This window comes from Coregonus lavaretus (genome assembly GCF_964263955.1).
Source record: "Coregonus lavaretus genome assembly, chromosome: 11".
Classification (NCBI taxonomy): Eukaryota; Metazoa; Chordata; class Actinopteri; order Salmoniformes; family Salmonidae; genus Coregonus; species Coregonus lavaretus.
Genome location: NC_139998.1, coordinates 13,084,268 through 13,108,553, shown reverse-complemented (window position 1 = coordinate 13,108,553; position 24,286 = coordinate 13,084,268). Strand labels below are relative to the sequence as shown.

Below are 24,286 nucleotides of genomic sequence, written 5' to 3'. Positions count from 1 at the left end.
AGAGCCCTCCAGGTTAGAGAGTGGTACAATATGAACCAAGGTTTTATCAATCTTTGCCTTCCACCGTACTCCCCTTTCCTAAACCCCATTGAGGAATTATTCTCCTCATGGCGGTGGAAGGTATATGAACGCCAACCTTACACCAGGGTAAATCTCCTGCAAGCCATGGGACTTGCCTGTGGTGACATAGGTGTGGAGGCATGCCAAGCCTGGATACGGCATGCCAGGGGTTTTTTCCCCCGTTGCCTGGCCAGACAAAATGTGGCCTGTGATGTGGATGAAGTCCTGTGGCCTGACCCAGTACGGAGACATGATGCTGTGGCTGAGTAATGCACTTATTTGTATATTTTTGTACTTTATTTTTACATGGGCTTAGTGTACACAAGTGGCAAACGCATAAGATTTCTGTTTGTCTTTACAAGTGCTACATGTAAATGCACAAGATTTCTGTTTTGTCTTTTTGTACAAGTGCTAAATGCACAGTTTTTTTTTGTTTTGCAACATGCATTTAGCCTACAGTGAACAATAAACATTTATTTTGCCAGCTTCATGTCCTGAGCATTGTGTTTTCTATTTTTCTACGTAGTGTTTAGTGACTGTTCAGTAGTGTTTTTTATTTTGATTGACTCGGGGCACGATTTGACAACATAGTTCAGTTTTGAGCACAGATTGAACTGTTTTGAGGTGAAAGTTTGGTTTTGCAAGAAGAGTCTGAGGTTTTGTGAATGTAGCTTGAAAATTGGGTTTTGTGTTCACAGTTAAGAGAAAAGGAGAGCAGCTTTCAAGAAATGTGTCTTAGCAATCGAGAAAAACTGTAACAGTTGAGCTCAAAGCTGTGGGGAGCATAATATAAAACCCAGGGAGGGGGCATGAGAACTGGAGCCCCTCCCCTCCTGCAGAGATCAGCAGAACCCATAACCCCTCCTCTCCTTTATACAGCAGCACTGGGCCAATTAGAACAACACACTCGTGTTAGATAGGGCTCCTCTCCCACTTCACAGAGAGAGAGAGAGAGAGAGAGAGAGAGAGACTGGGATAAAAGTTGTTTTTGTGATGCTATGCCATAATGTGATGTGCATTGGCTGCCCAGGCTGTCTGCATTGACTACTTGACAAGCTGAGGGAGAAGGATACTACGGTACGTCCCTCCAGGTTGCCACCCAACGGTGTTTAGTCATTAGAGTCTAATCTTTCAGAGTGTCGCATCCACAGCCGTTTCCATCTCCACCTTCCTCCTGGTTTCTTGCTACTGGACCTGTTCTGAGACTGGGTTTTCCTTCTTTACGCATTGAGGGGCTAATGAAGCAAACTTCTAGTGGGAACAGCGCCGGGTCAAACCAGGACCAGGGAACACTACTGTAACGCTGTACTGTGCCTCTGCAGCAAGGAACAGGTGGGGAGGAACGCAGAAGAACGCGCCCATCGCTGTGGATGGTTCCAGAACTTCAGTAAAACCCAGAGAGGGATGTGACTTCCCACTAGCGACACACTGCTTGAATTAGCGTTGTTTCCATGTCATTTCAATGAAAATAAGTTGAACCAACGTGGAATAGACGTTGAATTGACATCTGTGCCCAGTGGGTTGGCAGCCTGTCAGAGGGAGTTGTTCTCATCGAAAGGTTTACTTTTGGACTCTCTGTGTGTGTGAGTTTGTGTGTACCACAGAGAGTCTCCTGCTGTACATGGCTATATGCAGGCTGAGCTACCCCAGCTGTGGAGCTTCTGTGTGAGCGTACGCCTGCGTTTTGGCCAACCTTCTTAGAAAGCAGCAGAGAGAGAGAGAGAGGGGGAGAGTCGGAGTGCTTGTATGTGTGTGAGTGTGTGGAGAGGTTTCTGAGACGTGCTCTGAAAGCAAGAGCGGAAGATGCCGGCCATTCTGGCCGCCTCTAAGATGAAGTCGGGACTACCCAAACCGGTGCACAACGCCCTGCCCATTCCTCAGATACAGAATCCTGCCAGGTCCAGGACCTCCAGCCCTCACAGGGCCAGCCACCTCAGACACAGCCCCCTGAAAGCCCTTCACCGGCAGGGAGAGGACCAGGGAAAGGGAGAGGGGACCCCCACTCCCACCAAAACCCTCTCAACCAGAGAGAGTGAAGACCGAGAGGACCCTCAGGTCAGAGCACTGTTCTTTTCAATCTCATCTTTGTTACGTACTAAGACTAAAGGATGAAACCTGGAGTAAACTGGGATAAAATATGGGATCTCTGCACCTGTTCAGCATGCGTAGATGGATAGTGAACACTATCGGCATTTGCAGCTGCTGTGTATATAGGAGAGATGCAGGCTAATGTGTCTAAGGCACATAATGATGAATGGCATGTGTGTGTGGTCAGTAGTGTAAACATATGTCACAGGTTAAAGCATTAGTCAAATGTTGTTTGAGGCTACGGTAGTGAAGGGGAGGAGTTAATACTCTAATCAGATGGTCATTCAGCGATGCAGATAGGGAATGACAACCCTTCCCTTATCAGCCATCTTCACTGTCACTACAATGCAAGGAAGTGTTTGAAATCTGCTGTAAGGCATTCACTTCAATGGATATCTAATTCTCTTCGACATACCTTAGTTACTTTCTCACAGGGAAATTTGAAAGACTAAGGTCTGCAGTGAGAACAGAATACAACAGCAGGCTTTGGCCTCATGGCAGTTGCGGGTATTTATATATATATATATATATATACATATATATATACACACTACTGTTCAAAAGTTTGGGGTCACTTAGAAATGTCATTTTTTTCAAAAAAATAAAAATAAAAGTCCATTAAAATAACATCAAATTGATCAGAAATACAGTGTAGAAATTGTTGATGTTGTAAATGGCTATTGTAGCTGGAAACTGCTGATTTTTAATGGAATATCTACAAAGGCGTACAGAGGCCCATTATCAGCAACCATCAGTCCTGTGTTCCAAAGGCACGTTGTGTTTGCTAATCCAAGTTGATCATTTTAAAAGGCTAATTGATCATTAGAAAACCCTTTTGCAATTATGTTAGCACAGCTGAAAACTGTTGTGCTGATTAAAGAAGCAATAAAACTGGCCTTCTTGAGACTAGTTGAGTATCTGGAGCATCAGCAATTGTGGGTTCGATTACAGGCTCAAAAATGGCCAGAAACAAATAACTTTCTTCTGAAACTCGTCAGTCTATTCTTGTTCTGAGAAATGAAGGCTATTCCATGCGAGGAATTGCCAAGAAACTGAAGATCTCATACAACGCTGTGTACTACTCCCTTCACAGAACAGCGCAAAATGGCTCTAACCAGAATAGAAAGAGGAGTGGGAAGCCCCGGTGCACAATTGAGCAAGAGGACAAATACATTAGAGTGTCTAGTTTGAGAAACAGATGCCTCACAGGTCCTCAACTGGCAGCTTCATTAAATAGTACCCGCAAAACACCAGTCTCAACATCAACAGTGAAGAGGCGACTCCGGGATGCTGACCTTCTAGGCAGAGTTGCAAAGAAAAAGCCATATCTCAGATTGTCCCATAAAAAGAAAAGGTTAAGATGGGCAGTCTGAGATATGGCTTTTTCTTTGCAACTCTGCCTAGAAGGTCAGCGTCCCGGAGTCGCCTCTTCACTGTTGACGTTGTGACTGATGTTTTGCGGGTACTATTTAATGAAGCTGCCAGTTGAGGACATGGTTAGAGCCAGTTTGCGCTGTTCTGTGAAGGGAGTAGTACACAGCGTTGTATGAGATCTTCAGTTTCTCAGCAATTTCTCGCATGGAATAGCCTTCATTTCTCAGAACAAGAATAGACTGATGAGTTTCAGAAGAAAGCTCTTTGTTTCTAGCCATTTTGAGCCTGTAATCGAACCCACAATTGCTGATGCTCCAGATACTCAACTAGTCTCAGGAAGGCCAGTTGTATTGCTTTAATCAGCACAACAGTTTTCAGTTGTGCTAACATAATTGCAAAAGGGTTTTCTAATGATCAATTAGCCTTTTAAAATGATGAACTTGGATTAGCAAACACAACGTGCCATTGGAACACAGGACTGATGGTTGCTGATAATGGGCCTCTGTACGCATATGTAGATATTCCATTAAAAATCAGCAGTTTCCAGCTACAATAGCCATTTACAACATTAACAATGTCTGCACTGTATTTCTGATCAATTGTATTTTATTTTAATGGGGGAAAAATGCTTTTCTTTCGAAAACAAGGACATTTCTAAGTGACCCCAAACTTTTGAACGGTAGTGTATATACAGTATATATATATATATATATATATATATAGAGAGAGAGAGAGAGGAGAGAGAGAGAGAGAGAGAGAGAGAGAGAGAGAGAGAGAGAGAGAGAGAGAGAGAGAGAGAGAGAGAGAGAGAGAGAGAGAGAGAGAGAGAGAGAGAGAGAGAGAGAGAGAGAGAGAGAGAGAGAGAGAGAGAGAGAGAGAGAGAGAGAGAGAGAGAGAGAGAGAGAGATTCCCCTGTTAAATTTTTTTATGTTGGCCTGTGTGAATGGCAGACAGATGGGTTTTAAGAGCTCTACACACCTGGTCTGGCTGATGTCTGCAACGTGCAGTGTGTATACATTTGTACAACTGTACAAAGATTATAGTTAAACTGAAAGCGACTATAGATTATAGTCCAGGAGTGCCGGTCTTGTGTCTATATTGCTGGCCTGGCCATGTATAGCCTATGTGTAGTTGGCCGATCCCGTAGCCCGCTGTCCCAGGCAGGCAGGGAGCAGTAGCTGATGTTTTGCTTCATGTGGTGGGGAGGATGAAAGATTACTGTGTAGCCTATCATTACACAGTGAGAGTGAACAGCGGTCAGGGGGTTTCCTGCAGCGCTCTATTTGGAGTGGCAGTACTGTGTTGTGCTGTGGCTCAGTGTGCTCCACACTGCAGCCCAGCCCAACTGCAGAGTTCATGGAGCTGGGGGCCAGGGGGCCCACTGGAGAGGAAACGGGAACACACAAGCATAGAATCATATTGTATTATTTCATATTTCCTTTTTATTTTGTTGGCGTACCCTAATGGGGGACATATGGTGAAAGAAAAGAAAGGGTTGGTAAATTATGAAGAGTTAGCCAGTGTGGTATTTTGTGGCGTAGAACTATCCCACTGGGCACAGACGTCAATTCAACATCTGTTCCACGTTGGTTCCACGTCATTTCATTGAAAATAACTTATTTTGAAATGAAATGATGTGGAAACAACGTTGATTCAACCAGTGTGTGCCCAGTGGGATGGCTTTTGCAATGAAGTTAATGATATTGGACATTTTCTATTGGGATGTGTTCGTTTTACATATTGTGAAACTTTGGACAAGCAACTACCAGACCTCAGTCTTAAGGTCACAGATATTTTCTGACTGGAAGCACAAAATGTTCATAATGAATTCTGTATGCACAGTGAACTAGACAAGATGGGTGATTCCTTGAGTCTCAGCATATCAGTGAAGAAGATCACAGTGATTCTTGCTGCTGATTACCTGCACTCTCTCTACCAATGAGAATACACACAGCTTCACTTCCATCTAAAAAGTGATTTATCAGCTAAATTGATACAGTACATGACATTGAGTATAGTGAAGATATCTGGTAGTTATATGCCACTCCACCACACCTGCTGCTGATGGCATGAGTAGTGAGATTAGCAGGCCTACTGTGCGTGGGGTGGGTGTCTGCTACATCTGGTTTGGTCCTACCAGGAAGAGAGAATCCCTTTAAGGCACCACCACAGCCTTCTTCTGCAGTAAACACACATCCAGCTGGCCTGCACGGACTTCCAGACAAACATCACCACATACAGTGTTCCATACCACCAGGCTGGTTACGTGTTTTTTTATGTGAGAATTACATCCACACCACCAAAGGTCTGAAGTGGTGCGTAATGTGTAAGGCTTGGTTGGGTGGAGTAGTGCTCGATTGCTCTCTGCAATACTACAAAAAAAGCAGGATCAAATGCAGCCGAATTCTGAAAGAGGTTTTTGTGTGTGTGTGTATTTGTGTGTGTGTGTATTTGTGTGTGTGTGTGTGTGTGTGTGTGTGTGTGTGTGTGTGTGTGTGTGTGTGTGTGTGTAGGACATGAATAATGTAATACAGTGGCCTTGAGGAAGGAAGAGGAGGAGGGGGAAACAGTAACATGATGTGTTAGAATAGATTACCTCTGGTCCACTGACACACATGGGATGCACTGGCTACACACACACACACACACACACACACACACCAACACTGCCCCCAAGTGTTGGCTTTTCCCACCTGGACAGGACAGGACATAGATGAGGGAGCTGGAGGACCATAGTGTTTAGTCTAATTTAGTTTCGTTTATTTTGCACAAATAGAGAGACAGTTTGTAACAGTTAAGAAAACAAAAATGGTACATGCAGGAGGGGAAAAAAACACAAAAGTGCTTGTCGAGTAGCCTCCCCCCTAATGGTCATAAATCACACAGATTCAGTAGTGTGGACAAACAAACTAATTATAAAATAAAAACTAGATGCGAAAGAGGTAATTTAAATGAAATCTAAGCAGAAAGTTAAGCTACTGGGGATGTAGATCTGTGATGGACAATGACGGTGTTAAACATGACTAATGCTTACTAATGGACACCCCACCTGGATAGTGGACAAACATTGATATATGACTGAAGTTAACTGGCTTGCTGTTAGACCTGCCAGCTTTACTATATGTCCAGGTATGACTTCAAACAGTGTCCAGTTATGGGCTATGTCCACTCTGTCTTTAGCCCAGCAACCATCATTTTGAAAAGCAAGTGAAAGTGTATATAATTCGATGTTATATCAAGAATATTCCATGTGATTACGTTCACACCGTCTGCCGCACTTTGTGGTAGGTGTTTCTTGGCTCACACAGCGTCCGTATGCTGTGAGATATGAGAAAGAGGATCTACACCATAGAGATAGATAGAGAACTCTAGTGCCCAAAAGCCAGTTTTAGCATGGGCAGCACCATCGAGGACATTTGAAGTAGTCGACTGGGTGGGACTTCCTATGGGTTAAGGAAGGATCATATAATTCCATCCAGGTCATCAGGAGGGATCAGCCAATTAATTATACTCGTGAGCAAACATTTCTTAACTGCAGGTGGCAGTAAATCGCCCACCTTGGCTTTATACCTGTTCAAACAACACACTCCAGGTGGCAGTATGCGCCCTTTCAGTATGTTTGCCAACTCATAGAAGTAGTAGATGAAGAGAATGTACTACTCACATACACCATAATGGGACAGATACAATGATGCAATGTCTAAGTCTATGATCTACACACACCTTCTCTGTCTGGTTGGATAGGTAACTTAAGCCCTGAGTTTTTTGTTTTCAGTGGTAGCTAGCTATAGGAATGCTATTTTGCTATTTTGGGGGCGGCAGGTAGCTTAGTGGTTAAGAGCGTTGTGCCAGTAACCGAAAGGTCGCTGGTTCTAATCCCTGAGCCGACTAGGTGAAAAATCTGTCGATGTGCCCTTGAGCAAGGCACTTAACCCTAATTGCTCCTGTAAGTCGCTCTGGATAGGAGCGTCTGCTAAATATATATACATTTTTAAAATACATTCTAGGATGATATAAATGGAGTTCAAATGGCTGTTCAAGTTCTTCACATAAAATTTCACAGTTTCTGAAAGCAAAGTGCAAATTTGTAACTATTTATCTATATTGAGCTTCATGAGCTACTTGCTTGGTTTGTGACATTTCATTGACCCCATTGTGTTGTGTTTTGTTCCATAGTGAAAGTCATAGCTTTATCTAGAGGTTTTTTAATGCAAATCCCCCAGAAACAGATCAGCAAAACACCATGCAGGAAAACAGAATAGCAACCTGTGTTGTGCTCTCAGCTGTTTTGTAATCTCTTTATAGTACCTTGAAAGGTGTACATTTCTTAAAACCATCTTTCTCTGCCAGTTTACTTTCTGTGGTCCACATTAAGCACTCTACCTACCCTAGGTCACCTGTTCAGATTTTCTGCCCGATTTGTGCTCTTTCTTCATCTGTTTCACTTTAATGTCCGATTACCCGTCTGGTGCCTCCCCCTTAACCCCCTGATAACTCCCCTTAACCCCATTGTGATGTACTTAACACCCTGATTCTCATAGAGTGAAGACTCTCTGTGGATCTGTATTGTCTAGCTACAGTATAAGCATAATCATCTCATAAACAGTTTGGGGCAAACAGTGTAGACTATTTTCCGTCAGATCAGACAGATTAAAAAAATTACTGAGATGTTAAAATGCAGCAGCAGTAAACTTCAAATTAGGAGCAAAGCTCCTCAGATTACAGACACCACACTCCGGTGCTCTCAGCCAGTGAGTTTCTGTCTTAATAAGTGATGTCATATTTCCTACTCTTTGAAAGACATGATTTCTCACTCCCAGAGCAAAACTTACATTGTGCTCAGTGGCCTGATTTCTGGAGGAATGTGAGTATCACGCCTTGGAAAGCGAGTGTGTTCTGAAAGGTATTTGAAAGGTGTTATCTACAGGCTATTGCGTTGCCTATATTAACTAGTAATGGTCTGTGATTATGTGAATTGATTGTGTTTCTAATATGTCAATTGTATTTCTATGTGTTTTGTTGTTGGGCAGATTTACACCGACTGGGCCAACCATTACCTGGTGAAGTCGGGCCGTAAGCGACTGATAAAGGACTTGCAGCAGGATGTTACAGACGGAGTGCTACTGGCTGAGATCATACAGGTTGTCGGTAAGGACTTCCCTGGCATTTTATACTCTATTGGTAACTTTTTTTAAATCAGCAGATCAATTGGAATTATCTCTATTTTCTGCTTCCATGTAATCATTATGCGTTTTGTATTGGCTTTCCATTGCAATGCAATGACAAGAACAAACTTGTGTTTTTTACATGGTTATCATATTATATAGCCTAATATCAGTATGATATGATTAGTATGATATGTCACAGTGCCTCTCTCTTCTCTGGCCTCCAACTCAGTGGCCTCTATGGTCTTTATTGTGGAGAGGTTAGGCGGGATCTTTAGGTTAGGAGGGTCTTTAAAATCAGCAACTTGAGATTCCAGCTCTGCTTTTAGCCTCCCATGGTGGATGAGAGGTTGAGCAGTGAAACCTGTCATTATTTCCTGTGTGTCTACACTGTACATTATATTTAAGTGGGGTGAATAGAGGGAATGGGGTTAGTGAAAGCTAAATGAGGATCGTAGTGGTGGTATTTGACTGAGACGGCATCAGGTGCAAAACCCGGCTGCTTCCCATGGTTAGGGTAAATTATTACTGCTTTTGGATAGATACTGTATGAGCGTCTTCAATGTGACTTGTCATTGTGCAGGGAAAGTCCCTAGAAGGATGAGTTACTTTCATCATTAAACAACCTCTTTCCTTTCTCTCTCTCTTTTCATCTTTCATTTCTAGCGAATGAGAAGATAGAAGACATAAATGGCTACCCAAAGAGCCAGACTCAGATGGTGAGTGTTGTGTTTATTCTATAACATAAGGGAACCAATCCTCCAGCCCCTAAAACAGGGATACCAGGGAGGCTTAAGCCTTACAATACTTCATAGTATGGATAATGAGTTATCGCATGTGTGATTATTGTGCAAACACAACCGGATGATCCTTCCCAAATCTGAAATCCTGACGCTGAGTGAAAACCCTTGGTAGCATCTGCTTCTTTCCTCACTGTTTCCTGTAAGAGACTGGTCAGGCATTTCTAGTGATGCCCTACTGACACAGTAGGGAGGCTGTGGGGAGGCATTAAATAGACTGGTGTCCCACTGACACCCAAACAACCTCCCTTGCCTATTTGGGATTGAACCAGTCTTGTCTGTGCCCACATACCTATCCATGGATCCATGGGTTAAACATCCGTTCACCTCATTATTGTTGTTATCACGCTCGACACAGTAGCCTCTATTTTGTTTGTATGATAATCCAAGATAGTTAGTTTAAAGGCCCAGTGTAGTCAAAAACGTGATTTTCTTGTGTTTTATATATATTTCCACACTTTGAGGTTGGAATAATACTGTGAAATTGTGAACATTTTAATAATGCCCTTTTAGTGTAAGAGTTTTGGTGGGATGGAGTTTTAGCCTGCCGGGAGACATCACAAGGCGGTAAATTAGTTAATAGACCAATAAGAAAGAGAGTTCCAAACGTCTCTTCCAATAACAGCTAGTTTTCAGTTTTCCCGCCCATACTCAGACCACTCCAGGCAGTCCTAGCAAAATTCCTGCTTGAGAAATTGCTCTTTGCTAAAAAGCTACTTTGGTTTATTTTTTGACTATTTTCATTGAAAACTATCATAGTAAGGTACTTAATTGTTACCCAGAAATGACTTGATGTTAAGATAAAAACGGCTGTATTGGACCTTTAATATTATTAGATATATCTCCCTTGCTTACAATTTTGCAACTCATTCTTTTTCTCTGACCTTATTTCACTCCTACAAGCTGTCTGTCACTTGGACCACCTCCCTCAGTCTAATATATCTAGTTTTCCTCTCCTCTCACTCTAGCTGACTCACCCTGGCTCACCCACCATCACCACCTCCCTCAGTCTAATATATCTAGTTCTCCCTTCCTCTCACTCTAGCTGACTCACCCTGGCTCACCCACCATCACCACCTCCCTCAGTCTAATATATCTAGCTCTCCTCTCCTCTCACTCTAGCTGACTCACCCTGGCTCACCCACCATCACCACCTCCCTCAGTCTAATATATCTAGTTCTCCTCTCCTCTCACTCTAGCTGACTCACCCTGGCTCACCCACCATCACCACCTCCCTCAGTCTAATATATCTAGCTCTCCTCTCCTCTCACTCTAGCTGACTCACCCTGGCTCACCCACCATCACCACCTCCCTCAGTCTAATATATCTAGCTCTCCTCTCCTCTCACTCTAGCTGACTCACCCTGGCTCACCCACCATCACCACCTCCCTCAGTCTAATATATCTAGCTCTCCTCTCCTCTCACTCTAGCTGACTCACCCTGGCTCACCCACCAGCACCACCTCCCTAACACATTGAATGACAGACCCCATTTTTATACAATAGTTTTTCTCTTGCGGGCCAGAAATTGGGAAAATATTATTGAAATAATGAGTAGCTCTATGAATGGAAGTCTTTCAGTAAGCCATGCTCCCTCAAAATTAACTTCCTGGAGTTTAGCGTAATGGGTGGGAAACAGTTTAGATTTTATCAGAAACACATTGCTTTAGTTGTTGGGAAACTTCCCTGCTGTTACTAATGGGTGATTGTGAATTGCATGAAAAGATCTGTGGTAAGGTCTGAATTAAGAGAGGTTAATGATTTAATTGCATCCTGTATGCTAGTCTAGTTCTACTTCTGTACTACTATGTTTGAACTATTTGAAGGATGGTTTCTGCTTGTGGATTATACAGTATTATTTCAGCTTCCATCATTAGTGGTTGGTTATAATCCATGGAGGACCATATGGTTCTAAATTTGACTGAGATTTTCCTACATCTCAGACAAACATTAAACCTAATGTTACATTATCATTGTATGGGGAATTTTTGCTAATGTATTACTCTGCTCTATCTGTACTGACAAAGTACCATGCCCTGACTCCTCTCTCCTCTCCCCCAGATTGAGAACATCGATACCTGCCTAGGATTCCTGGCAGCTAAAGGGGTGAACATCCAGGGACTCTGTGCAGAAGGTACGTCAAACTGCCACTATCTACCAGACACTCTCCCTCATATCGACTTTTCATCTAGAGCATCTAATGAATAACTCCATGTTAGATCCGACTGTGAAGAGGAAACGATACCAAAGATGCCAACCTCTCTGTCTCACCACCTATTGCAGAGATCCGTAATGGGAACCTGAAGACCATCCTGGGCCTGTTCTTCAGCTTGTCCCGCTACAAGCAGCAGCAGCAGAAGGTGTTGAAGCAGCAGGCCTCTCATCACCCAGAGCACAGCACCCAGCCTGGACATACTTCCCATGGGTCACCAACCCCCGCTCACACCCACACCCATCATACCCACAGCTCCACTGCACCAGCACACAAAGCAGCATCAGATATGCTGTCCAGGTACAGTACCTTGTAACAACCCAACCTCCAGTTTCAACCCATGGCAAGGTTGTTTACATCATCCATTCGAATTGTGTGTAGTCTCATCTTCTGCGGTTTCCATGCCATTGGGTAGCAGGCCATCTTCATTCCACGTCTATGAATCTCTTTGCTTTCCATTACTTAGTATCTATGATCCTCTTGATCTCATTCAGTCTGTTTTCAGATCTCTGTCTACTCTAATATTCTTTCTACCCATCTTTTTCTCCTCCTTGCAGTCTATCATCCAAGGCTTCTTCCACTCAAAGTAAAGGGCTAAAGCTCTCTGTGGCTCAGAGAAAGGCTTCTAGGTCAGCTGTCATCTATCTCACTCTCCCCCCCACACTCTCTCTCTCTCTCTCCCCCAAAGACACTGCATGCTGCAATCCACTCACACTGTAGATACACCATGTATTGTGTTTGAAAAGCTGTTCCCTCCCAATTCTCCCAACTCATTTCACGTTGTCTTGTAGTACGTTAGACTACTTTTGATGTATTAACACTTGCTTCCTGGTGTGTTTGCTGTGTGCATGGTTTAGTAGACTGGAAGTGCTTTTCAACTTGTCCTTAAAAAAAAAGTATTCTGTTTTACTGTATGTGAGTATGTGCAGTAGCTTTTGATGAGTTAGAAAATGCTTAGCATAAGGTTATGCAATAGCAACACCTAATGGAATAACTGTGCAACCACATGCATCTTTCTTGAGCTCTTGTCCATAGATCGTCCATTCAAGTACTCACAAAATGTTTAATACACTCCTTAAGAAAGTTATTTAGACTGATTTGAGGAATATTATTTCATCCTCTTTAGGAGATGATCATTTATGTTTATTGAACCTGTAACCTTTTCCCTGTGGCCCACAGACTGCCAGCTCCCACCATGCGGGTCTCTGCCCCAGGCAGCGAGGGGAAGCACCGCGGGGCCTCCAACGGCAACCGCCGCAGCCAGAGCTTCAACCACTACGACAAGCCCAAGCCCTCCAGCAGTGATAGAGGTGAGTTACAGTACATGAGGATGTAGGCCTGTGCTTTTAGAGCCTAACCACTTTGGGGACACCCATTTTATAAATCAATATGTGGTCGTCCAGGGCAACAACAAAGAAAAAGATCTAAACATATCTGGATTCGGAGCAATCTTGTCTATCATACAGCCATTAGTTGTGTGTTGTTAGCTGGTTGTAGCTAGAGTAGAGCTGCGGGTTAAAGTCCTCTTCATTAGAAGAATGGTGTGGGAAACAGCTGTCTGCTGGGAGAGGACCATTTATCCACTACTGTGTGACTGAACTGTCAACAGTCACACCATTAGAGGTGCATTAACAGACTGGACCACAGGGAGTTGAGACGGCATGGTTTCCCAGAGCCGGAACACACACAGACACACACATAAATAGCTAACCACGTAGACAGTTATCCTAAAACACACACACAGACACATGGACAGATAACCTATGTATACATGGTTTCTATCTTTACATGTTCTCTGCTGTTAGAGGAGCAGGTAATGATTTAACAACATGGGTGCCCCTCAAGCTGAACTTGTGGCGTAGAGGCTCCTCTGTGGATCGTTTGAGGTAAAATGTTACACAAAATTAAAGATGTGAATTATGTAGGTGTAATTTTACATTAGGTCTTAGGTTTAGGTTTGAGGTTTATTTGTAAGCGTATGCTTTACAGATAACCTTTAAGCCATTGACATTTCTGTTTGTGAAGTAAACAGCTATTTCTGCACTCCAACACCTATAATTTCGTCTGGCTTGCTACCTCTTATTTTAATGATGTGAGTATTGCAAAGTGCTACATTTGACATAACAAATGTTTGTTTTTTTCTGTTTTTTTCTTCCTTTAAAAAAATATATTTACATTTACATTTACATTTTCGTCATTTAGCAGACACTCTTATCCAGAGCGACTTACAATCCTTTATTACTTTCCAACCCCACCACCCCTTCCCTAATTGGAGTAAACTAGTGAACAACAATGCTTAGGCCTCTACTTCCAGCTTATACATACTATATACATTTTATGGACACAGTCAATTTTACAATAATTCTATTTTGTTTGTTTTTACTCCTGAACTTCCTCTACCCTCAACCTCGATCATTTTCATGATGTGCATCCGGTTTGCTTCTATATGCCATATCTTTCTAACTGTGCTCTTTCACAAAAGCTCTCAACCTATAACCTATATACTTATTATGGACACAGTATGCTTACATTATTAGTTATCTTGTTGTTATTAGTTGTTGTTAGTTGTTATTAGTCCCATCCAGTTTGCTTTATTTTTATAATATATTACATTTGATCTTTCTTGAATAAGTTTCTCCATTTCTTTTTGTTTTTCCTCTAATTTATTCATAACAAATGTGTTACTTCCTCTCCTTTCTGAAGGCTATATTTACTGTTTATTCCTGCCTGTGTGTTTGATTATATTGTGGTGGACATCACGTCACACCATGGCTTTACAATCGTAGTGGTGTAAATAAATCTGTCTGAAAAGATGGCCTTGTTTGACGTAAAATTATACGTCTTATAATGTATCCTCACTGTAAGGCTAAGTCCTAGATTGATAGATTGAGTCCTCAATGGTATGAAGCCAGTCAGGCGTTACTCCCCCAGTACTGTGATGTATGTTAGTGAGAGCAGAGCAGAGCAGAGCCGAGCAGAGCAGTGTGACAGTGGGAGTTAACTCTCTGGCCGGGCTGGGCCTGGAGAACCTAGTCTACAGTCTACTGAAGCCAACCTGTGGTAAGCTGCTGCTGCTGCTGTGTGATGAGGCGTTCACTGTGCATTGATTGAGCCCTAATTAGTGTACTTGTGGTAAAGAGAGGGAGGGATAGAGACAGGGAGGGAGGGATAGCGAGGGAACGAGAGACAAACAGAGAGGAAAGGGTAGAGAGGGGTAAAGATAGGCAGTGAGGGAGAGAGTGGGACAGGGAGTCTCGTTAAAGTGAGTCTTGTAAATAGAAATAGAGATATTGTAGAGAGAGAGAGATATTGTGGAGAGAGAGAGATATTGTAGAGAGAGAGAGATATTGTAGAGAGAGAGGTATTGTAGAGAGAGAGAGATATTGTAGAGAGAGAGAGATATTGTAGAGAGAGAGAGATATTGTAGAGAGAGAGATATTGTAGAGAGAGAGAGATATTGTGGAGAGAGAGAGATATTGTGGAGAGAGAGAGATATTGTGGAGAGAGAGAGATATTGTGGAGAGAGAGAGATATTGTAGAGAGAGAGAGATATTGTAGAGAGAGAGAGATATTGTAGAGAGAGAGATATTGTAGAGAGAGAGAGATATTGTAGAGAGAGATAGATATTGTAGAGAGAGAGAGATATTTTAGAGAGAGAGAGAGATATTGTAGAGAGAGAGAGATATTGTAGAGAGAGAGATAGCCTCTTAGCTTGTTAAGTGTAGATCTCTGGTAGAAAGGACATAGTGAGAGTTTTACGGAAATCAGAAATGGTTAGTGTTCACTTCTTGGAGAGGATAGAAGCATGATTGGAACTATACAATGACCACTGTCATTCTTGACCTGTCAATCAAGGATCATCTGAGAGGGTGAGTGTCTCTGAGTGACCATCCCATGGTGGTTGCCCAGCAATGACGTCATTGGTATTGCCATGCCAGGTACCAGTTCTGTTGTAGTGGCGTTTTCAGTCTGGGGGGATACAGGATAATGCTAGTGAAACAGTCAAAGTTAGAGCTTGGCTGTAGGTTGTTTATGTGTCTGTCTGTCCTCGACAAAATGTGTATTGTATTGCAGTCAATAGGAGATTTGATTTGTTGAAGTTAGTGTGGTTCCTCTCCGCTAGAACAGGACTGGATGATTAGCCCGGATGGTGTTTCATTTGTGTTTATACATGTGAAGGAACTTTCACTTTTTACGTCATTTAGCAGACGCTCTTATCTAGAGTGACTTACATTAGTGAGTGCATACATTTTCATACTAGTCCCCCGTGGGAATCAAACCCACAACCCTGGCATTGCAAGCACCATGCTCTACCAACTGAGCTACACGGGACTACCAGTGTCTAAAGAACCAGAGCAGACTCTCTAACTCACTTAAACATGCACAATGTAGATGTATTTCCTTAGGCAGTGAATGGAGACATGATGACTACAATGAATTCACCATATTCTGTATACAAAATCTTGTTCACCTCAATTCTGTCATACTATATGATGTGAATGGTTGTAAATACACAGTTATCCAATGTTTTTCTAGTTACACCAGGTAGATCAGAACACTTGTATGTAGCCGCGAGTGACTGAGGTGAAATGAAATTCTCATGAACGTTAAAGGGTTCCACATAAACACTGTGAGCCTGTCTAGTAATTGAGAATTTTAACAGTTTCTCACTGCACTTCACTGTTAGACAGACCCTGGAACAGCTGCCTGGCTGGGATGCTGTAAGCACACCATTACACGGCACAGAGAAGTATGTGGAGCGTCTGAAGCTACTGAGTATATGGTGTAACTAACTGGGTGTTGAGTGTCTCTGGAGATTTGACCTGTAAACCAGAGCCTAGTGGTGGACACAGAGACCAGGACACCTGCTGGGTATCCCAGGGATATGTCAGGACCATGAGTAAGTGTCAGTGGATGAGGCAGATCACATTTGTTGGGGAAGAATAAACACTTTTTGGTGTTGAGTTGCGCATAAGGATTTGTTGGAGACTGTTATCATACAATAGAACCTGGTGAGTAACACTTCTGATAAATGTTGCACTTAAAACACCCTACTTTCTAGCCAGGGTTATGAATATATACAGATATGTTGTGAATTATTGCAGAACTTAACAAGTGAGCCTGATAACAAATCAAGTCGATGCTGCCTCTGAGGTCTAAAAACGACATACACTGGGTGTACAAAACATTAAGAACACCTTCCTAATATTGAGTTGAACCCCCATATTGCCCTCAGAACAGCCTCAATTCGTCGGGGCATGGACTCTACAAGGTGTCGAAAGCGTTCCACCGGGATGCTGGCCCATGTTGACGCCACTGTTGTGTCAAGATGGCTGGATGTCCTTTGGGTGTTGGACCATTCTTGATACACACAGGAAACTGTTGAGTGTGAAAAACCAAGCAGCGCTGCAGTTCTTGACACAAACCGTTGCGCCTAGCACCTACTATCATACCCCATTCAAAGGCACTTCAATCTTTTGTCTTGCCCATTCACTCTCTGAATGGCACACATACACAATGCATGTCTCAATTGTCTCAAGACTTTAAAATCCTTCTTTAACTGGTCTCCTCCCCTTCATCTACACTGATTGAAGTGGATTTAACATCAATAAGGGACATCAATAAGGAATCATAGTTTTCACCTGGATTCACCTGGTCAGTCTATGTCATGGAAAGAACAGCTGTTCTTAATGTTTTGTACACTCAGTGTATAAGCTAAGTGAATTGAGCTATGTATGTGTGCAATTACTGTATGTATGTGTTACAAAACTCAACATTGTTAGAGCGTTATTTGTGAGCTGAGGTGTGTGTGTGACAGTTGTATATGGTCACTGGTGTTGAGTTGGCAAGAACAGACAGGCTTTCATGATTGACTCTCCCTCCCAGGTACTCTGCATAGCTTGCTCTCTAAACTGTACACCACCCGTCGCTGATGTTTGGGTTTGAAATGTAAACGTCTGCTAGCTGTGGCAGTACATTTTTGCTTACATTATACACCTCCCCTCAGGCATAGTAAAAGGACAGGTATGTGGCTGGGCTTACTCTGAAAGTGTGCCTACTTAGAGTGGATTAACATCTGAAACTGGTTTCCCTACTAGTTGTTGCCCATGTAGACTACTGGACTTAGAGGTAGGTCAGATATGCTTAAAGAATATTAATAACAATAGATTTTCCTGCTAATTGATAATTAAATATCTGCATGTTAAAGATTGCTGGTGTACTCTAAATTATACTGAGAAATATGTCTTTTTTGGTTCAGAACTGTTTGCAATTAATATTTAGATAATTTTGCACTGCAATTTTGGAGTGTATTTCATGACTGTTATACCAAATTGTAGATAGAGTATGTGGTAATTCACAGAGTAATAATTTTGTATTGCATTAGATCAGTATTGTGTGAAGCCCAGTGTAGCCATGGAGGCCAGTGTGAGTGACTGACTGACTGACTGACTGACTCAGCAGAGAGTTCATCCCAGGTGAGAACGACTGCCCCCTTTCATTGAAGCCACGGAGGTTCAAGGCTGATCGTGGTACTGCAGGCAGGCAGGCAGGCAGAAAACAGGATCCCCCATTATAGTGAATGGAAAAATTGCAATCTTCGTGATCAATCTTCGTGGTCAATCTTCATGGTCAATGTTTAGAAGACAATCATGGTACCAATAATTGCTTCTAATACACCAGATCTATGTCCTTGAACCAATTTATACAAAAATTGCACACAGAAGACGTTATAAGGATAATTTAGTTTCTAATGGCAGCCTGCAGTACTCCGGTCGGCCTTCAACTTGAGTTACTCAATGAGAAGGGGCAGCACTGAGCTACCCTGCAACGTTACCTCCTGGAGTAGCTCGAACTGCGCATGTTATGTCTCCAAGAGATGCCATCTTAACCGACTTAATTTGGCTTCAATGCGCTACTGAGTCTTCATATAGGAATGAATGGTGTCACGTGATCGATGGCTTTGTCAGGGATGGTCCATCCCTTATCCCAACTACAGCTATTCAATGAGAGATCTTTATCTACAGCAGACACTCTGTCCTCCCTCATCTCTCCCTGCCTCTGTTTGTGTATCTCCACAGAGAGAAGCTCCACGGCCTCTCCCATCATGACTGATCACGGTCTGTCTCCAGGGCCCGTCAATGGCTACTCTTCTTCCTCCTCTTCCTCCTCCATCCCCCAGCCCAATGCAGGCAACAACAGCAAGCCCTGGAGGAGTAAGTCCCTGAACGCCAAGCACAGCGCCACCTCCTCCATGCTGTCCGTCAAGCAGGACCCTCCCACCAGGCAGCCCGTGGCCCCGCCCCTAGATGTCCCCCCTAAAGTCATTGCCCAGAAGTCCATGCTGGAGAAACTCAAGATTTTCAACAGCAAAGGAGCCTCCAAGGCAGCTGGAGTCCTGACTGACAGTCCGACGGGGCAGGAAACCGCGGCGATGGAGGTGCACCCCACCAGCGTGGACCCCCTGGAAGAGGCAGAGGGGAACTCCCGGCCCCCCAGCGCCATGGCGACCAGCCCCAAACTGGCTCTGAAGGGCATTGCCCAGCGCACTTTCAGCCGGGCTCTCACCCCCAGGAAGAGCTCTCTGAAGACTGGGGAGAAGGAGAAAGACAAGGCCAGGTCCAAGGAGAGAGACAAGGCCCGGGAGGAAGGCTCCAAGTGGGGGTCAGTCACAGAGCAGGAGGTACCCAGGGACGACACCAGGCAGGAGGGAGTAGGTACAGACGCAGCAGAGCCCAAGAGGAATGCTAAGATCACCAGCTTCATCCCAAAAGGAGGCAAGGCTGGCAGTGGCAAAAAGGAGAGCTCAGCCTCAGCAGCACACAGTGGAATACCAAAGCCAGGGTCCAAGGCAGGTAAGACCTCAGGGGCGCCCTCTTCTGGTCGAGATGGAGAGAGGCCCCGCAGTTTGAGGGCCGGTGGGGGTGGTGGTCTCTCGGTGCACAAGGGCCAGCTGGACAACAGAAGCTCCAGCCTGGCCTCCTCTGAAGGGAGGTCTCACCATCACCACACCAACGGAGTACCCCCAGTCGCTACCACAGCCAGCAATACCATCAGTGTCCAGCTTCCTCATCCTCAGCAGCAATACAACCACCCCAACACTGCTACTGTTGCACCATTCATGTACAGGTACTATGCCTGCTTTGATGTACAGAATTTTAGCTTTCATAGTTTGATAGTAGGAATATACCACAATGTCAAACATTTTATACATACCACATGACAAACCTTTTTACCGATTGTCGGGAATCTGTATAAGCTTCAATTATAGTCAATGATTAATTGGAGAGGACTGAGCTACATATACTCACTGGCAACTGTTTACTCCTGATGGAGTGCAGAGGTAGAGAGAGGCACAGAGAGGTAGACTGAGAGAGGGCTCTGTGACATCTCTCCTCTTTGTCTTGTTGTTGCTGTCTTGTCCTGTAGGTCTCAGCCAGATGTGACCAGAGCAGACATGATGATGGAGGCAGCAGGGTCAATGGAGGGTCACAGAGAGACTGCAGCCTACAGCAAATCAGCACACAACTCCCTGGATGACCTCACAGGTAAGACTGGCTCACTATGATGTACAGTATATGTGTAGCTGAACCTCACAACGTCTGTTCACTGGTTAAATCTCATATCTTTCCAAGCATACTAGAGATAATTTGTGATTGCTGAGTGGTTATTCAAGAGATTCCCGCCACACTGTACATGCAGATTGAAACAGGGCATTTACATACTGTGCTTTGAGACTTCAATTTCCGTATCGGTTTTTCTTTGGGCTTTTTTTTACTCTTCTGCTAAAAGACAGTAGTTAAGAAGATGAGAGTATTGTGAACTACAAATTTCAAATCAAATCAAAATCAAAATCCTTTTTTTTTGTCACATGCGCCTCACCTTACCGTGAAATGCTTACTTACAAGCCCTTAAACAACAATGCAGTTTTAAGAAAATAAGAGTTACAAAAATATTTACTAAATAAACTAAAGTAAAAAAAGTAACACAATAAAATAACAATAACGAGACTATACAGGGCCTTCGGAAAGTATTCGCACCCCTTGACATTTTACAGCCTTATTCTAAAATGGATTAAATCAAAATAAAATCCTCAGCAATCTACACACAATACCCCATAATGACAAAGCGAAAACAGGTTTTTATAAATGTATAAAAAATAAATAAAAAAAATACCTTATTAATATAAGAATTCTGACCCTTTGCTATGAGACTCGAAATTGAGCTCAGGGGCATCCTGTTTCCATTGATTATCCTTGATGTTTCTACAACTTCATTGGAGTCCACCTGTGGTAAATTCAATTGATTGGACATGATTTTGGAAGGCACACACCTGTCTATATAAGGTCCCACAGTTGACAGTGCATGTCAGAGCAAAAACCAAGCCATGAGGTCGAAGGAATTGTCATTAGAGCTTCGAGACAGGATTGTGTCGAGGCACAGATCTGGGGAAGGGTACCAACAAATTTCAATGCAAATAGTCCGGGTAGCCATTTGATTAATTGCTCAGCAGACTTATAGCTTGGGGGTATAAGCTGTTAAAAAGCCTTTTGGACCTAGACTTGGTGCTCCAGTACAGCTTGCCGTGCGGTAGCAGAGAGAACAGTCTATGACTTGGGTGGCTGGAGTCTTTGACAATTTCTAGGGCCTTCCTCTGACACCGCCTAGTATAGAGGTCCTGGATGGCAGGAAGCTTGGCCCCAGTGATGTACTGGGCCATTTGCACTACCCTCTGTAGCGCCTTATGGTCGGATGCCGAGCAGTTCCCATACCAGGCGGTGATGCAACTGGTCAGGATGCTCTCGATGGTGCAGTTGTATAACTTTTTGAGGATCTGGGGACCCATGCCAAATCTTTTCAGTCTCCTGAGGGGGAATAGGCGTTGTTGTGCCCTTTTCAACGACTGTATTCATGTGTTTGGACCATGATAGTTTGTTGGTGATGTGGACACCAAGGAACTTGAACCTCTTGACCCACTCCACTACAGACCCATCGATGTGAATGGGGGCGTGTTCGGCCCTACTTTTCCTATAGTCCACGATCAGCTCCTTTGTCTTGCTCACGTTGAGGGAGAGGTTGTTGTCCTGGCACCACAATGCCAGGTCTCTGACCTTCTCCGATATAGGCTGTCTCATCGTTGTCGGTGATCAGGCCTACCACCGTTGTCGTCAGGAAACTTAATGATGGTGTTGGAGTCGTGCTTGGCCACGCAGTCGTGGGTGAACAGGGAATACAGGAGGGTACTAAGCACACACCTCTGAGGTGCCCCATGTTGAGGATCAGTGTGGCAGATGTGTTGTTGCCTACCCTTACCACCTGGGGGCTGCCCGTCAGGAAGTCGAGGATCCAGTTGCAGAGGGATGTGTTTAGTCCCAGGGTCCTTAGCTTAGTGATGAGCTTTGTGGGCACTATGGTGTTGAACGCTGAGCTGTAGTCAATGAACAGCATTCTCACATAGATGTTCCTTTTGTCCAGGTGGGAAAGGACAGTGTGGAGTGCAATTGAGATTGTGTCATCTGTGAACCTGTTGTGGCGGTATGTGAATTGGAGTGGGTCTAGGGTTTCCGGGATGATGGTGTTAATGTGAGCCATGACCAGCCTTTCAAAGCAATTCATGGCTACAGACGTGAGTGCTACGGGGCAGTAGTCATTTAGGCAGGTTATCTTGCCGTTCTTGGGCACAGGGACTATGGTGGTCTGCTTGAAACATGTAGGTATTACAGATTTGGTCAGGGAGAGGTTGAAAATGTCAGTGAAGACACTTGCTACTGGCCAGTTGTCTGAGCATGCTCTGAGTACACATCCTGGTAATCCACCTTGTGAATGTTGACCTGTTTGAAGGTCTTGCTCACATCGGCTACGGAGAGCGTGATCACACAGTCATCCGGAACATCTGGTGCTCTCATGCATGCTTCAGTGTTGCTTGCCTCGAAGCGAGCATAAAAGGCATTTAGCCCGTCTGGTAGGCTTGCGTCACTGAGCAGCTCGCGGCTGGGTTTCCCTTTGTAGTTCATAATAGTTTGCTAGCCCTGCCACATCCGACGAGTGTCAGAGCCGGTGTAGTAGGATTCAGTCTTAGTCCTGTATTGACGCTTTGCCTGTTTGATGGTTTGTCTGAGGGCATAGCGGGATTTCTTATAAGCGTCCGGATTAGTGTCCCGCTCCTTGAAAGTGGCAGCTCTAGCCTTTAGCTCGGTACGGATGTTGCCTGTAATCCATGGATTCTGGTTGGGATATGTACGTGCGGTCACTGTGGAGACGACGTCGTCGATGCACTTATTGATGAAGCCGGTGACTGAGGTGGTATACTCCTCGACGCCATCGGATGAATCCCGGAACATATTCCAGTCTGTGCTAGCAAAACAGTCCTGTAGCGTAGCATCCACGTCATCTGACCACTGCCGTATAGAGCGAGTCACTAGTACTTCCTGCTTTAGTTTTTGCTTGTAAGCAGGAATCAGGAGGATAGAATTATGGTCAGATTTGCCAAATGGAGGGCGAGGGAGAGCTTTGTAAGCGTCTCTTTGTGTGGAGTAAAGGTGGTATAGAGTATTTTTTCCTCTGCTTGCACATGACATGCTGGTAGAAATGAGGTAAAACTGATTTAAGTTTTCCTGCATTAAAGCATTTTCTTGTTTGCTTATGGCCTTATACAGCTCGTTGAGTGCGGTTTTTGGTGGTAAATAGACAGATAACTCTCATTAGCGTCAAAGGATCCTGTCCATGGAAACTATTTTTTCAGCCTGGTATTGTTCCCAGGCACAAATGAGGGTCTCTCTTCCCGGCTATACATGTCAATACTCTATAGCGAGGACTGAATCAAAATGCCACCATGGAGGGCAAAAGCCTCAGTTCCCTGTGGATTCTTTTTAGCCTCTTCGTAATGGATCGGAGATATTGCCTCAAAGTTCCCAATGATTTGGCAGGCCCACACAGTCTGTCTGAATGCAATTAACATCACTGTTAATGCTGCATACAGAGTGAGTGGAAAAATGTTCTTGGAAACTCTGAATTTGTCAGCCAGGAAGTAAGTGGGTTTATGTTGGTTGGTACTGTTCATTTGGATAGCTGCTCTGCTGCCACACAGGAAACAGAAAAATATTGAGATGGAAAAATAAAGAAAAGTGAAACACTGTTTTCTTATTGAGCTTTTTATGAATTGCAAGACTTGTTGCGTGACTGTGGAGAGAGAGGCTTGTTTTGACCCTGGAGTTGACTGGTGAAGTGATGGAGTTTTGTCCTGAGGCAGCCCCAGCCCGGGCTCTGTGTCTCTATGTCTACCATGGCAGCCAGGAGGGAGAGAAAACGCCAGGGGCTGACTGAATGGAACAGAAAGAGCTCATCTGCATGTTAAAGGCTGTGGATGTCATAGAGTTGCCAAGGCTCCTCACCACACACAATAACTGTGTGTGTGTGTTGTGGATGGCTGGAGAGGCCTTTCTCCAGAAAAACCAGTCGCCACAGGAGGAGTGGGCAGCGCTGGGGTAGTTGTGTCAGCTACATCATTCTCTTTCTGTCACTTCGGGGCTGAAGGATTTTCAAGAAAACAAGCATTTACTTACGTTCTGTTCCGATCCGTATCCTAACGTG

General features: G+C 44.0%; 1 protein-coding gene across 1 annotated transcript in view; it reads left to right on the top strand.

Annotated features, from left to right (window-relative positions):
- Positions 1-1,863: 1,863 nt before the first annotated feature.
- The window catches only part of LOC311137270 (neuron navigator 2-like), a gene marked incomplete at its 5' end in the record, with an annotated part of 107,931 nt that continues 85,508 nt past the window's right edge, over positions 1,864-24,286 (top strand). The window contains 9 exons of the mRNA XM_084171669.1: positions 1,864-2,115; positions 8,553-8,670; positions 9,354-9,406; positions 11,548-11,620; positions 11,770-11,998; positions 12,256-12,327; positions 12,878-13,008; positions 18,778-19,825; positions 20,126-20,244. Of these exons, the coding sequence (XP_084027795.1) occupies positions 1,864-2,115; positions 8,553-8,670; positions 9,354-9,406; positions 11,548-11,620; positions 11,770-11,998; positions 12,256-12,327; positions 12,878-13,008; positions 18,778-19,825; positions 20,126-20,244 (2,095 nt within the window). The remainder of the gene's footprint in view (positions 2,116-8,552; positions 8,671-9,353; positions 9,407-11,547; positions 11,621-11,769; positions 11,999-12,255; positions 12,328-12,877; positions 13,009-18,777; positions 19,826-20,125; positions 20,245-24,286) is intronic.